This window comes from Panulirus ornatus, chromosome 15 (genome assembly GCF_036320965.1).
Source record: "Panulirus ornatus isolate Po-2019 chromosome 15, ASM3632096v1, whole genome shotgun sequence".
NCBI lineage: Eukaryota > Metazoa > Arthropoda > Malacostraca > Decapoda > Palinuridae > Panulirus > Panulirus ornatus.
The window spans coordinates 9,063,531-9,078,493 of NC_092238.1; the positions used below are offsets into that span (position 1 = coordinate 9,063,531).

The 14,963-nt window shown below is 41.0% G+C and overlaps 1 protein-coding gene across 6 annotated transcripts in view; it reads left to right on the top strand.

The window, feature by feature from the left end:
- Drep2 (DNA fragmentation factor-related protein 2) overlaps window positions 1–14,963 on the top strand; it is a 282,308-nt gene that overhangs the window by 82,403 nt on the left and 184,942 nt on the right. For all 6 annotated transcript variants that reach the window (XM_071670467.1, XM_071670463.1, XM_071670465.1 and 3 more), the window contains one exon: window positions 10,695–10,865. In XM_071670467.1, the coding sequence (XP_071526568.1) occupies window positions 10,695–10,865 (171 nt within the window). The remainder of the gene's footprint in view (window positions 1–10,694; window positions 10,866–14,963) is intronic.

A 14,963-nucleotide genomic window follows, 5' to 3' on the forward strand; every position in this document is an offset into this window, starting at 1 on the left:
CTGGATGAGAAAGTATGGAAGACGGTGAATATGTTGGAAATTAAATGTTTAAGGACAACTTGCTGTGTGACGACGTTAGGAAATAAATACCAACTAATTGATAGTTAAGGGGATACAGTAGAAGAACGATAAATCTCTGAAGGAACAGGACAAGAACCATTCTAGAACCAAGCAGAGGCCGTGTGTTAAGGGTAAGCGCAATTAGAATTGACCGAGTTTGATTGTTTCATAAACGAGGAATGGCATTACCCTCCCTCACTCAGTTGAGAAATTCTCGTAAGCGAAAGGACGTTAGACGCTACGAGTAAAACATCCAACTGCCATACTAACCTCACATAGGGTGTAGTGTCTTGTACACTTTAGCAGTCCAGATACATGTGATCCACCCACCCGTTTTTCTTCTCTAAGGCGAAGCTCTCTCGTAGTGATCCAAGCGATTCGTTACAAATGATCTACTTTCCCGAAAACCATTTTGTACCTCATGCGTGTAGATTATCCTTTGCACGAGGTCATCCATTTTCTTTATGGTTATCTCTTCCAGTACTTTATATAGACTACTTTAGCCAGGGAGACTTGATCTGTAGCTCAGCTGACCCCTTCCGGTATCCTTACATAGAGACGGTTATGATGTTTTGCACTTATCCAATTCCTCGGCACACCCCTTTTCTCCAACGACACCTTGGATACATTAACATTTCAAGTCGAGTGTGTCTGCACACATCCTCAGCACATATGGATAAAGCACCATGAGCTTTGTATAGATGAAGAACCTTTAGTATTAACTCTTTAACTCTCCAAAATCTGCCCCAATTCCATTTCACTAGTGTTGGGGGCTACAGTTTCCTTCCACTGTGGTAGAGCGTTTGATTTTATCATTTAGTCTCTCGCTTATCTTTGCATCATCATCTGCAGGTCTTCTCTCTGAATCCCTTTGCCTTATTAGCTGTTCTTTAACAGACCATTCAGTCCTGACGAGTTAGTGAAAAAGCTTTGATTTATCTCCATCCTTCTCGAAAATATTATCTTTAAATTTTTTTTTCCCTTCTTCTACATCCCCCTTGTAGTCATTCTCGCTCTCTCATACCTTTCAAATGATGGCTGATTGGCGTTTCGCCCGCATCTTGTCCACAGCACAGCAGAACTCCCTCCCTTTTTGGCATCTTTTGTTGAACCTCACCTTTTTCGACCTTGGCTCTATATTTGAGACAGGTACGCATGTTCGTATTTCTAACCTGTAAGTTTCGGAGGACCTTCCACTATAATGTCTTCGTACCGGTCGCCTAGCTCCATTTCCCGCTGTATTTTAGCAAAGAAATGATTGACTTCTCTAATTTCCTCAATTATAATTCCCATTTGAGGCACGTTCCTTCGCTGCTTACTTTGCGTCCACATTTGCGAAAGAATCAAACTCTAGCAATATATAACCATTTTTACCAATAAGTGTATCATATATGATATTCTCAGTATCAACTATACTCTTTGTGAAGGTAAAGATGTATTAAAGATGTCGTATTCGACTCTCTCGTCTTAGTGTATTTACTAACAAGCTGGTATCGAAAAGTTTCTTGTATACACTCTAAAAATTTTACACCGGTCATTCTCTCTATAATTGAAATCCACCAATATTCGTACTTCGCCATCTCTGAGAGTTACGTGTTTTACTCTGTGTGTGTGTGTGTGTGTGTGTGTTACCGGACTCTGCCTTTGTTATTACACTTAGAGTTACGCCGTCAGTTGAAGGAAAGTATAATTTCGTCCGAGAACTCGCTCCATAGGGGTCAATCTTTTCCCAGCTTCTGATTGCAAGTGTAGCCTCGAATCTGCAGGAGTTCCATGGTGTCTTGGAGTCATATGTGTGTGTGTGTGTGTGTGTGTGTGTGTGTGTGTGTGTGTGTGTGTGTATGTGTGTGTGTGGGGAATTACCAGTTTGTATAATACGGGGAGGGAGTTCTGCTTCCCTTCATTCTTGGGCCCATCTCTGGAGCCATCTTCACTATCGTAGAACTTTTTAAACTTCTCTGTACATTCAGTATTCACAGTCTCACTGCTTACCTTATATCGTCCATCCACTTGACAGATGCTACAGATGTACTTCACATTTCCGATGACAAGCTTCTTGCTCAGTGTCTTAATGCAATTTGTATGCATTTCTTACTTGAAGAACTGGTGACTGACGACATTATCACTATTGTTTAGAAACTTGAAGGTTGTGGTCAAGGACTAGGCTGCGGAGTGGGTGGCGTCCCTAGTCCCCACATATATGAAAGCGGTTCGAATCCTGAAGTCAAGTAGGGCTTTAAGTGTTCTGTGAAAGTGAGTACTTATTGCAATATATATATATATATATATATATATATATATATATATATATATATATATATATATATATATATATATATATATATATGTGTGTGTGTGTGTGTGTGTGTGTGTGTGTATGTGTATGTGTGTATGGCGGGGTGGCGACGAGAATGGATGAAGGCAGCAAGTATGAAAATGTACATGTGTATACATGTTTATGTCTTGTGTATGTATAAGTATGTATACGTTGAAATGTATAGCTATGTATATGTGCGTGTGTGGGCGTTTATGCATATACATGTGTATGTGGGTGGGTTGGGCCATTCTTTCGTTTGTTTCTTTGCGCTACCTCGCTAACACGGGAAACAGCGACTAATTATAATAAAAAGAAATATATATATATATATATGTTATCCCTGGGGATAGGGGAGAAAGAATACTTCCCACGTATTCCCTGCGTGTCGTAGAAGGCGACTAAAAGGGGAAGGAGCGGGGGGGCTGGAAATCTTCCCCTCTTCTTTTTCATATTCCAAAAGAAGGAACGGAGAAGGGGGCCAAGTGAGGATTTCCCTCAAAGGCTCAGTCTTTTGTTCTTAAACCTCGCTGGTGCGGGAAATGGCGAAGAGTATGGAAAAAAAAAAAAAAAAAAAAAAAAAAAAATATATATATATATATATATATATATATATATATATATATATATATATATATATATGCATCAATGTGATGGCCTTAATTAGGGGATTCAGTTACCTGCAGTGTCTCAGCTAACATAAAAAAAGTAGTTTAAGCAGACGCTTAAATTTCGATATGTCTTCTCAGAATGGAATAATCATGTAATTTGATGTCCTATTTCGGACCCCGTTTATATTGGTCATGAAGGTAGTGTTCTAGGCAACAGATGCTTTGAGACGTTGCGAGTAACATGTTTTACGTGAGATCTGGTAGTACGTTGAGAAAGCACATGGCTGACATCTTAACGCTCATGTTTGGTTAGAGTAGAGCTAAATTTCGCAGTTTTAAAAAGTCGACCACATATCGTCATTTGCAGATGATACGAGAATGAGTATGTAAAGCACATCAACAGAAGAAGCGGAAGGGTTACAATGAGACGTGCGCGAAGTCTTCATCTGGGCGACGGAGAACAACATGCTTTTCAGTGGCGATAAGTTTCAACTCCTCTGATTTGGGATGAATGAAGAAATTAGATAAAAAAAAAAAAAAAGAGTATCGGAAAGACGCAAGCGCTATCATGAACCAAATGAACTGTGTGCAAGACCTCGGGGTAATGATGTCTAACGAGCTAAGCGTCAGCGAACGCAAAACAAAGCAACGGTTACCTCATGCAGAAGATTGGTAAGCTGGATCCTGCAGATCTTCAAGGCAACAGAAGAAACACCAGTAATGATATTCAAAACCCTAATTCTTTCACGAATTAGGTATTGTTACGTTCTAACATCACCCTACAAGGTGGTCGAAATTGCAAAGGTAGAAATTGTTCAGAGATCTTTTATAGCCCCGTATTGATATGGTAAATGAGCTAGATTATTGGGAAAGGCTGCAATCTCAGAGATTATACTCCTTGAGCGCAAACGGGAGAAGTGTATCATCATCCATACCTGGAAGATCCTAAGTGTGGTTCCCAGCTTACATTAGGAAATAACATCCAACTGGCACAACAGGCATGAAAGACTTTGTAAAATACGTATTACCTCTGAAATTCAAAGGTGCGATATGCACAAAAAAGAGAGAACACGTTAGACATCCGAGGCCCACGCACGCACGGTAGAGAAGTTAAAGAGTGCACTGGACAGGTACCTACCGAGTGTGCCACATCAGCCTGGCTGTCGGGGCTATGTAGGCCTGAGGGTTGCGGCTTCCGACAGCTTGGTCAACCAACAGTCCAGTCCAATAAGTTGCGCCCTGCCCGGGCTGTAGGGATGAAGACCCCCATATGCATCACCAGGTATTCAGCAAGAGTGAAAAGTCAGGAAGTATGCAAGCAAGTTAAGAAAGGGGCGCGGTTGCCAAGGAAATACAGCTGCATTCGAAGGCCAGGCCTGCATCTTTTCATTAGTCGTATACTCATGACGTTCACATGTTAACATGTGCTGGACATCAACAGCCATCTACCTTAGAATGCCAAACAATACGTGAATGACAAATACAACTTTCCTGTACATTCTGATATTGAATTCCTATTGGTTTAAGTTTCTTCGCGAGTTTGTAATCACGTTCGTGTAATCAGATGTGTACACATGTACAACCTTTTCTAATGAGTTAGACTACCTAGGCCACTGGCTGATTTACACTAACTGTTGTTACGACGGTTAAACAATAGATGTAAAGTGCGGGAAGGTATGTAGGGCTGGACTGTAAATGCGATCGCATTTCCATGACCACGCACACTTTTCTGCATCTGTTTACACTTCTACTACATCCGGTATATATATATATATATATATATATATATATATATATATATATATATATATATATATAGTTTACCTGATTCTTCCTTAGACATACTAAGGTAAAAGATGTATGATGATTGGTTTTATGGTTACTATATGCCTTTAACGCTCGAAGTCACACCGACGAATGCTACGGTGTAGAAGAGAACGTTGCGTGTCACCGAGGTAGGTCCCCTCGCTCAAGCCAGCGAGGTTGGCTGGGTGTCTGGGCTTTAGGCCTATCAACTGCCAGGGTCATTGAGGCTGTCACCGCCAAGCGACATCCACCAGCCGGATAAACCTTATGACCGTCTCCAAGTGGTGAGGATGATTGTAAGACCACGAACCCCGTGCATATGGATTGGCCTTGACAACCGCCCTTCGGGTGGGTTAGGGGGATCTCATTCGCTTCAGAGCTGCCAACACCCACATACTTTTCATTGAAAATAGATGAATTCAGTTTCAAGGTAGCAAAGAAGCTGTGGTGCATTGCGCTTCAACATACAGTGTGCTGTTTGATTATGTTTAGACAGTGTCGCGAGACCGTTTTAACCGCAGTGTGTCGCCTCAAAGGTTAAGAAAATATAACAATTTGACATTCTTTAGTTTTTCTATCGGTTTATTTCTTGACTGCCTTTCAGACACCTGAGTGTATGTGTGTAAACAGTCGATGATGGAAAAATATTTAAGCATCGTATTTTTAGTTCAAATCGTGCGTAGTTTAGTATGACGCCTGTGAACGTAAGAAGGGCCATCCCTGAGTTGGGTCGTAACAGCCTGCCACCTCGAAAACAATAATGCGTAGTCGAAGTAACCTTTTGATCACGGTCGTCCGCTGGAAGAAGACAGAATCTGACAACAGCCTTGGTTAAGCCCGACAACATAGGTTTCCATACCGTTGTGGTAAGCGTTGCTGACTACATGATTTCCGCACGGGCACGACTGAGTTCGAATCCTGAACGCGACAGTCTGATGGGATTCTACTCCCCAGTGACCCCACCTGCAGACGCCAGTGAGTTTAATAATTTGTATATAAATCAATACTTTCTTTTCTTTCATACTATTCGCCATTTCCCACATTAGCGAGGTAGCGTTAAGAACAGAGGACTGGGCCTTTGAGGGAATATCCTCACTTGGCCCCCTTCTCTGTTCCTTCTTTTGGAAAATTAGAAAAAAAAAATAATTTGTATATAAATCAATACTGTATAATGCTAATATTTTCAAAGATATCTAGAGCTACATTTTTTTGCAATTTTGAATAAGTCATTGTAAGTCATTTACGGACATAACCCCAAAATCAATGACAGAGAAATAAACATCTGAAAAGACACTTTATCAATGAGCAGTGATACATTACCGCGACTCTGTTGATCATAATATCACATATTGATCTTATGTTGCCTGAAGATTGGCGAAATAGATACCATAATCAATGAGTTTGGTGATGCGAAGAAAAGGCCTCGAGTATGGTAGTTCGATAGTGGCTTCTCCTTATTAGTTCAGCCGCTTGGGGTTCTCAGAACAGACAGTGTAGATTATGTAGTCAATTAAGGCATCCGGAATGGTGATTTACCCATTCATAGACCAACCCATTCACGGCGCTTCAGCTGCAAGGTAGGTCAAGGGCTCTCTACATTTACTCATCTTTAATGACACTGATGCATCATTAGATGAGTCTCGGGGAGAGGGGGGGCACTTCACGCCAACGCCCACACCCTCCGTCTCTCTGAAGACAGCGTGTGACGCTGGTGGCTGGGGTTGTGAGGGACGGATACGGAAGTGTCTGAGTCAGTTCTGAAGTCTCCTGCTTGACCGCTCCAGGAGTGGTCCTCTCAGGTCGTCTCATGACTTGATCATTTCCACTTACGGTAATCATATAGAGAATAATGTGTCTCATTAATCTAAAAAGAAAACGTAATCTATTTCTAAGTGTAGTATGTTTTCGGTAATTACCGTTAAACTACGAAACTACTATGCTTATTTGGCACCAGCTTGTAGCCTAGTGTGTTAACGGTGAACTGCGCCCTTTTCTTTCGTTCTCTCTTTGTTTCTTGTGGTGAATAAAGATCTGAGAGAGACAGCTGATAAATGAGCAACTCTTACGTTGTAACATTAGAAGAACAACATTGAGGCGACTGATGAAGGAAACATTTGTGTTGTCACGGAGTTAAGACAAGCTAAACGTTCGTGTTCACGCTGATTTCCACCACTTTATGAACGCGAACAGAATACAGAACTTGAATATGATGATGTTTTCAGCGTGGGAAAACATGCGCTGAATGGTAATAAAGGGATCGCTCTTTGAAAAGGGATATGTCGATTGAGAATTAATTCTTCCGCTGTGTTGTCGCTTGCGTTGCTATGAGTCACGCACGGGGCCGCCAGGGTTCGATTCCTGGGAGTTGCAGTCGTTCCGCAGTCAGTCCATCTGCTCATCTTTTCCTCGGGGTTCGTCAGTAAGAGCGTGTGTGTGTGTGTGTGTAGCTTATCTGAGATAGCCTTGATTTGGGCGTTCACTTTCTTATTCCGTCTTAGCCACCATAAGGAAATCTTACGCAGCTTTTACATAAGCGAGCATACCACTCATGGGCATGCGCGACCACCGTGCCATCTGTGAATTTCTTGTTGGTTGATATATTAATGCTTATTTTTGACGCTGTAAGGTTTTCGATTGGACATATCTTTATCCCAATCTCATTGGTGAAGAATTCGCCTTCTTTGTTTCGTGTTCTTCGGATTATCTTGGTGTCAGCAGTGGCAATCAGGAAGTCGGGGTTGACCTTCTCTCGTGAGCAGGATGCAGTTCCAAGAATTACAATGTTTGGTTCGGGTCGTTGGACGGTATTTTGTCGTCTGACATATTCATCAGTAATTGGATAAACTCACTCCATTTCTTCCTCACTTTTTCTTGGCTTGTTACCACTTCCTTATCTGTTCCTCTCTCTGTCGCCTCCACTGTTCATGTTCTGCTTCCACAACATTTTCTAATTCTGTCTGAGGTTCATTGTTGTTCTCTCACTCCATCATTCATTTGCCTTCTTTTAACGGATTCCCACTGTACCTTTCTCTTGATCTCCTGCCGAGTTATCTTGTACTCCTCCCAGTAGCTTACAATCCTTCCCTGTAGGTATCGCCCTATACGCCTCCCTTTTCTTCTCACGAGCAGTTTAACGTCCTAACCCCACCACACACCACCCTTTCTCATACACCCTTATCCCACCTACTGCTTGGCAAAGGGATTCAATCAGCAGCACACCACTGGATCCTATTGAGGTTATGAGAGAGGGAAGACGTCAGAAACTTGCACATTAATGTCGTAAGAGTACAAAGGCACACATACGATTCAAAGACTTGACGTGCATATTAAAGCACTGCTTCCTTAAAACCCTTCCACACCTCTTCCATTCCTTTAGCTCCTTTCCCTCTTACCCTGCACCACGGTTCACTCAAATCTCCTTTGGTATCGTGCGACACAGGGCACACCCTTTTCTCACACCCACCACAAACTTTAACCCCAAGAAAGAGTCACACACTCCAGCTGCCATCCCTCACAGCTCATTCTCATCCAACATCCTCTCCTTAGCACACCTGTTGCCCAGCACATAAAATCAAGCTTCATTACTATCATTGCCATTAGTACTAATAGTAGTAGTAGTAGTAGTAGTAGTAGTTTTATTTCGCTTGGTAAACACACAGGGATCACGTTCGTCATCGTTCTTCTGCCGTCAAGAGTCAAAAATCAAACCAGGAACATAGCCTTGATCTTATCCTCAGAACTCTAAAGCAGATACTTGTAAAACTTAAAAAAAAAGAGAAAAAAAGTGATCGGCATAAAACCCATACCTCTACTTTGGAGTTTCCCTGAGTTATGGCCCTTATAGAAATGTTTAGCATGGAAAATAAACTAGTTAATGGCTTGAAGGAAATCACACGTTTAGTCATATGTATATAAAGTTTCTTCCGAACAATATTTCCACCTATTCTAACTTCACTCCCAGTAGCTGGCGATCCCTGGGGATAGGGGATTAAGAATACTTCCCACGTATTCTTTTGGAAAATTAAAAAAAAACGAGAGGGGAGGATTTCCAGCCACCCGCTCCCTCCCCTTTTAGTCGCCTTCTACGACACGCAGGGAATACGTGGGAAGTATTCTTTCTCCCCTATCCCCAGCGATATATATATATATATATATATATATATATATATATATATATATATATATATATATATATATATATATATATATTTAACTATTCGCCATTTCCCGCATTAGCGAGGTAGCGTTAAGAACAGAGGACTGGGCCTCTGAGGGAATATCCTCACCTGGCCCCCTTCTCTGTTCCTTCTTTTGGAAAAGTCTGAATCCTCAGAGCTGTAAATATATGAAGGTGTGATCTCATAAGCCATTCGTCGGATCACTGCTCCATCGTGTCGGAATTTCTTTGCAGTATTTCGCAGTACTTGGTACATCACCCTCCCTTGTTTTATGATTCTAGGACTATCCATGAACATATTTTGGCAAGACAGCTTGTTTTGGCGAATAGTATACGTAGATGAGAAACAGCATTGGCCTCAGCAGTAAACCCTGAGGGGACGCTCCTAGTACCACACTCGCTCAGCCTGAGAACGCTCCTCTGACATTTGTCCTCTATCCCTCCCCGGTTTGTTAGTTGTCATGCCATTGGAGCAGCTCTCCTCTGACCCCAAGCTTAGATTTTAATCTTCATAATTTTCAGTGGTGGACAGTGTTAGAGAGGCCTTCTGGCACCACAAAAGTAAAACAACGCCACTCACCCATTCCATTTTTTTTTTGTTTCTAATCATGTTCTCCAGTATCATACAGGTTAGGTTTGTTAGGGATACAGAGATGATTCGTAGGTAATTGTTGGTCATTCCTTTTACATTCGTATCACGCTAGTTACTCTCAGGTATCCCTGGAATATCTCTGTCACTGAGAAAGATTTCATAGACCATCATCAGTAACATAAGGGTAAAGGCCTCCGTGCACACCCTAGATATAAATGGTGAGGTGTCATTTGCACCATAGGCTGTGTGCTGATCCAGATCCTTCGGGAGCCTCCTCACTTCCACTAGATTTTATTTCAATATTCTCTCAGGTATCCTCACCTTCCCCTTCTCCGACTGACGGGGTCTTCGAGTGCAATCCCAGTCTGAAACTTTGTATTCAGCTCCTGTTATATATCCTCATCTTTGGTGATGACCCTCCCTACTGCGCACCTTGATCCGATAACTTGGTCCTTTATAGCTGAAATATCCCTCAAGAATTTGTGAAATATTTTTTGGAGCTCTTTTGACTAATTAACTATAACATGCAAAGATAATGTTTTAGGTTTAATGTCTATATCTGAATATACTGTTTTCCTAAATTGCTTCTATTTCCACCTTCTGTAATTAATGAAGTTCTTCAGTTTTAACAGTGTGAAATTTCTTTGTTTCCCCATTTCTTTCTCTACTGCTGCATTCAGTTCGTTATAAGTAACAGGTAAAGAATAACTCATCATTTTAAGTAGAAATTTTGAACACGTTTGACACTCATCCAATTTATCTCCATCCCTTCAGCAGCCCTCATCAAGTGAAAGGCTATTTTTTTTTCTTTCTTTACTGAAAGGTACCCTCTCACGTCAGGTTTATAAAATGATTTTCTAAATATTTATCCCCTTGTTACGTGCTGTGGAGATGTATTCCAGAAATTGACCCTGAAATATTCTACTGAAGAAAAGTAGAACAAAATCTAATGATGGGGTCCCTTGTGGTCAAGCCTCTTCTTCTCTAGTATTACTGCTATTGTTCTTTTATGCTAATCTTTATCTAATGTGTGCTATGATAGAATCACTGGTAACATGTTTATGTTATTGTATTTGTGCCATCCAACATCTGTACTGTTTTTCCTTTCGTTCAATTCCACCATGCCTTCAACAGGTCGGGAGAAGCTGGAACTGGGGGAAGTGCGGATAAAAGTAGTTCTGGAGGCTGATGGGACGCAGGTGGAGGACCCGGAGTACTTCTGCACCCTGCCAGAGAATACAGTCTTCCTCTTACTCAGGCAGGGTGAACACTGGTACCCTGCAGGAGTTGAGGTGCTCAGACAAGGTAGTTACCCAAGGCTTTCCCCTCCTTTGGCTTAGTGTCATGTTGCGATTACTTGACTAGCCAATGTGGCGGTTCACATTGCGGAATAATTCCGCTGGTAGCAGTTGACTCCAGGTATTTATGCTATGTAGATAAAAGGTGATAATCTTTGATTTTTAGCTTAATACCATCATAGCACAAGGTTGTTTTATTAGTTTACGTGAGGTTGTAGGAGCATCCTTGTAAACTCCCAGAACACACAGCTTGCTAAACCGTCCATGTCATTAACCACACAAAGAGCGTATACTGAAGTAAAGGTTCTCATTATTACTCTTTAAGATTGTCCTCCACCTTCCACAGTATGTTGGACCAATCACAGGATGCACTTCTGGGTTATTACTTTGGCCAGTAGCTGCTGCGGGAGCCGCCAGCAGCTGTCTGTCGGGTTTCGAGTGAGGGGGTGTTCTTAAGAGAGGCACGCCCAGCCAGCCCCCCCTCCCTCATGTGTCCATTATTCATCAAACTCATACATTAGATAACATGATTATTACAGGTATTTCAGGGTACTGATATCAAAATGTAAAGGACTATGATTATATAACATATTTACTCTTTTATAGGTTTTTAAGGAGCTTATTACTCAATGGCACCATTCATGATCTGGGTGTTCGTGACATGTGTGATTATTACCATTTTATATAGAAGTTGACAAGGTCCAGCACTATTGAAGATTTTATTATTTTGCCCAGTTCCGTTTTCCCCTCTTTGGCCACAAGCTGAAACTGCGTCTTCTCGAGCCCATTACTGTTCTTTAAGATTACTGTTGGTTTGCATGTCTGATGTTATATTTCCTCCCGCTCATTTATGTTTTATATCGTTTAATCCTTTCCTACTCCCGTGAAATGACTTTGCCGAGATACCCCCCCCCCCCCCCATCAACTCTTCTCTCATCGGCCTATTTCCGAATGCAAGTGGCAACTGCCTCACTTATGTGGTAGCCAAACCAGTCTTTGGAATCTTCTGTAGATGTTTTGGACGCTGCAGTGTGTGGTCTTGTATGCTTGTGGTCTTTAAGACATTTGTACACGACTTTGGTCAGTAATCGGGATGGTTTGAAGGGCGTTTGTTCGTGGGCCACCCCAGCTCTGAATGCAGGAAAAGGCAGCATGATAGCGGTAGGCAGATAGGCTATATAGACCTTGTCACAAGAAAGGCTCTAAGAGTCTTATTTCTGGCATCACCCAAAAGTGATCTGTACCGCTGATGCGGGCATGATGGTGTAGAGTTGAGGGCTCTGACCCAAGAGTCACGCGCTCACAAGGCATTGATAATTAGGTGTGATGCAAGTGGGCATGGCTTTGAAGAAGTGAGTGTGAAGTTATGAAAGCTAGTATCATAATGATATTGGTATTAGTATAATAAAACTGGTGTGACTCAAGGCATATATCATATCAAGAGAGTGACAGCGTGAGGCAAGTGTGAAATACGATAGTACCGTTGTGAAACAGGTTGTATATTTTGGATCCTGAGTGTTAGCTAGGAGTTGGATGTGATATTATGTTAGATTACATAGAAGACATATTTCTGCACCACTGACTGTCTTGCCCTTATGTTACCATTGCCTGCACTCAGCACAATCCCGCTTTTGCCTCGGACGGCACTAGACTTGCCCAGAGGATCCATAATTTCTGTGTCTCTAATTTTTATATGCATTGCCCAAACTCAGCGTCACTTTTGTTTTGGAAATACGCGCGGTTGAACCTTTCTGTTGATTCTTTGCGAGGGATATGAAGTCCAGCATGGACATTTTATAAGAATGTTCATTTCCCAGCATTATTTTGAAATAGCATTTCTGTATTAGGTAAGTGTTAAACGTGTTATAGTACTCGTCATGTCTCTCTGGTCACGTTTTGTTCAGAAGTTAAGAATGACAAAAATGTTTTCTAGTCTTTGATTTTATCTGACATCTTTTGCTTTTCCCTACAGTTTTGAATTATGCTTTCTTGTCATTTATAACATCCTGAGCTACATGTAAATGAATTTTTCTTGCTTACAAACAATGGCTGTACTGAAGGTAGATAGATTTCTCTCAGACGTCCACGAGTACCCAGTGTTATGGCTGTCAGGTGGAAAGTATTGAGTGAATTATGGAAAAGTTATGATTTATGATTAGTGTGCGAATGATATGTATATTTTTTTTTTTCTTTTTTAAGACTTAAGAATGTTTTTCAGATTTTATCATAGGCTTTCAGTTTTCAGCCTTTAATGTCTCCTTATTTCTTGTATGGCAATTATTTGTCCTCTCTACTGAAAAGAGCATTTTACAAAGAAATACATTGTCACAGGGCCTTTAAACAGCTAAATGAAGTAATCAGTCAAACTCTTGCTTTTAATTCAACTTCATAGAGCCATGAAAACTGAATTTTGATTAAGACTAGAGTTTGTGTTCATGTCTGGCATTAAATAGCTCATGACTAATTAAAACATTCTTGTTGTCAGTCGTTGTTCTCCCCGTCCTACTAAGCCCAGGGTGCCTGGTTCGGTGAACGTGGCGAGGTGACCTGAGAACGTCTGAGGTCTTCAAGCATGTCCCTCCCTCCCTCCCTCCTTCCCTGTGCAAGATGTACATATGCTGAACCACGGACCTCAGTTAAGCCTAAGACCCTTTCATTAGAGATGTGAGAATGAGACCACACCATCCCTCCTTCCTCCGCTCGGAAGTGCAAGTGAAACCTCACCCTGTGTCAAGAGTTGTTGGAGTGAACTCGCGATTGAGATGTGGAGAAGGACGCACACCCTCCCTCTCGTAATGTTGAAAGGGATGAACTAACCCCCCAACCCCTCTTTATGTCTGACGAGCACCAAAAAAAAAAAAAAAAGAGGAGGTTTCCAACTCTTTGATTCAGATCGAGGAAAAAAAAATTTTTTTCCTCCTCTCCTCCCCTGTGTTAGAACAAAACTAAACCCACCATTTGTGTTCGGTGATCACGGTATCAGCTCCCTCCCTCCCCTGTGTTAAAGATGAAGAGATGGGACATCGGTGATGCAGGATGAACCATCTGTTGTGTCAGGAAAGCCATGGTGAATCCTCGCATGTTAAGAGATACAAGAATGAACACAATTCTTTCCTGCTAGAGAGTTCGAGTGTTATATATATATATATATATATATATATATATATATATATATATATATATATATATATATATATATGTGGCTTTTTATCGTTTGAGTTGTAAGGATGACCACCCCCTTCCCTTCTGTGTAAATGATGTGAACCGAAGGATGGTACCAGATATGTCTTACAATATCGTGTGATTGTTTTTTAATGAATTCATGTGTAATTTCACAAGATAGAATACCTTTTCAGTGAGAAATACTTGTGAAAAGTTCACATTGTGTAGAGATACAAAGATGACTCCAAATAACCTGAATTTTCGTCTCAAGTTTAAGAGGTTTAACTTTCCATGTGCTGTCTCATATATATATATATATATATATATATATATATATATATATATAAGTCCTCCAATGTCGAGCTCATTTGATTGTATAGCAACATAAACTGAGTTCTACTGAAGAGCTGACGTTGGTTTTATTATAGTGGTGTAAACAATCCAAACATCATTATATCACAGTACTTAAAAGTTTCTCCGGGCATTGCAGTGGGAGTCATAATTGTATGTAACTATCACTTGTTATATCACAAAAGCCGTTTTCTACAAATCATTAGAAATATAACCTTAGATATTGTCTAAATGATGTCCCTCTCTATTAATCATGGATCTCTTTATAGTTGTAGGGTGAATGAATGCATGATGAACTCAAGCAGTTATGACCATCGGCTCTCAGAAGTATTGAGCAGCCAGTCTCGTATAGTTTGATGGCATAATGCTTCTGAACATTAACTAACCTGTGTAGAGAAGAAAGATATGATGTCCTTTAGTGTTATACATGCATAGATTGAGCACTGGCCAAGGTTTTACTTGTTTCCAAAAGTGTAAACTTTTCCTTTTTTGATTTACCGAGTTCATGAAGAGGAATGAGAGAGCTAGGATAAGACCAGTTTTATAATGACTTGTGTTTATCATCTGTGCTGGTGAGGTGGGTGTTACTGTA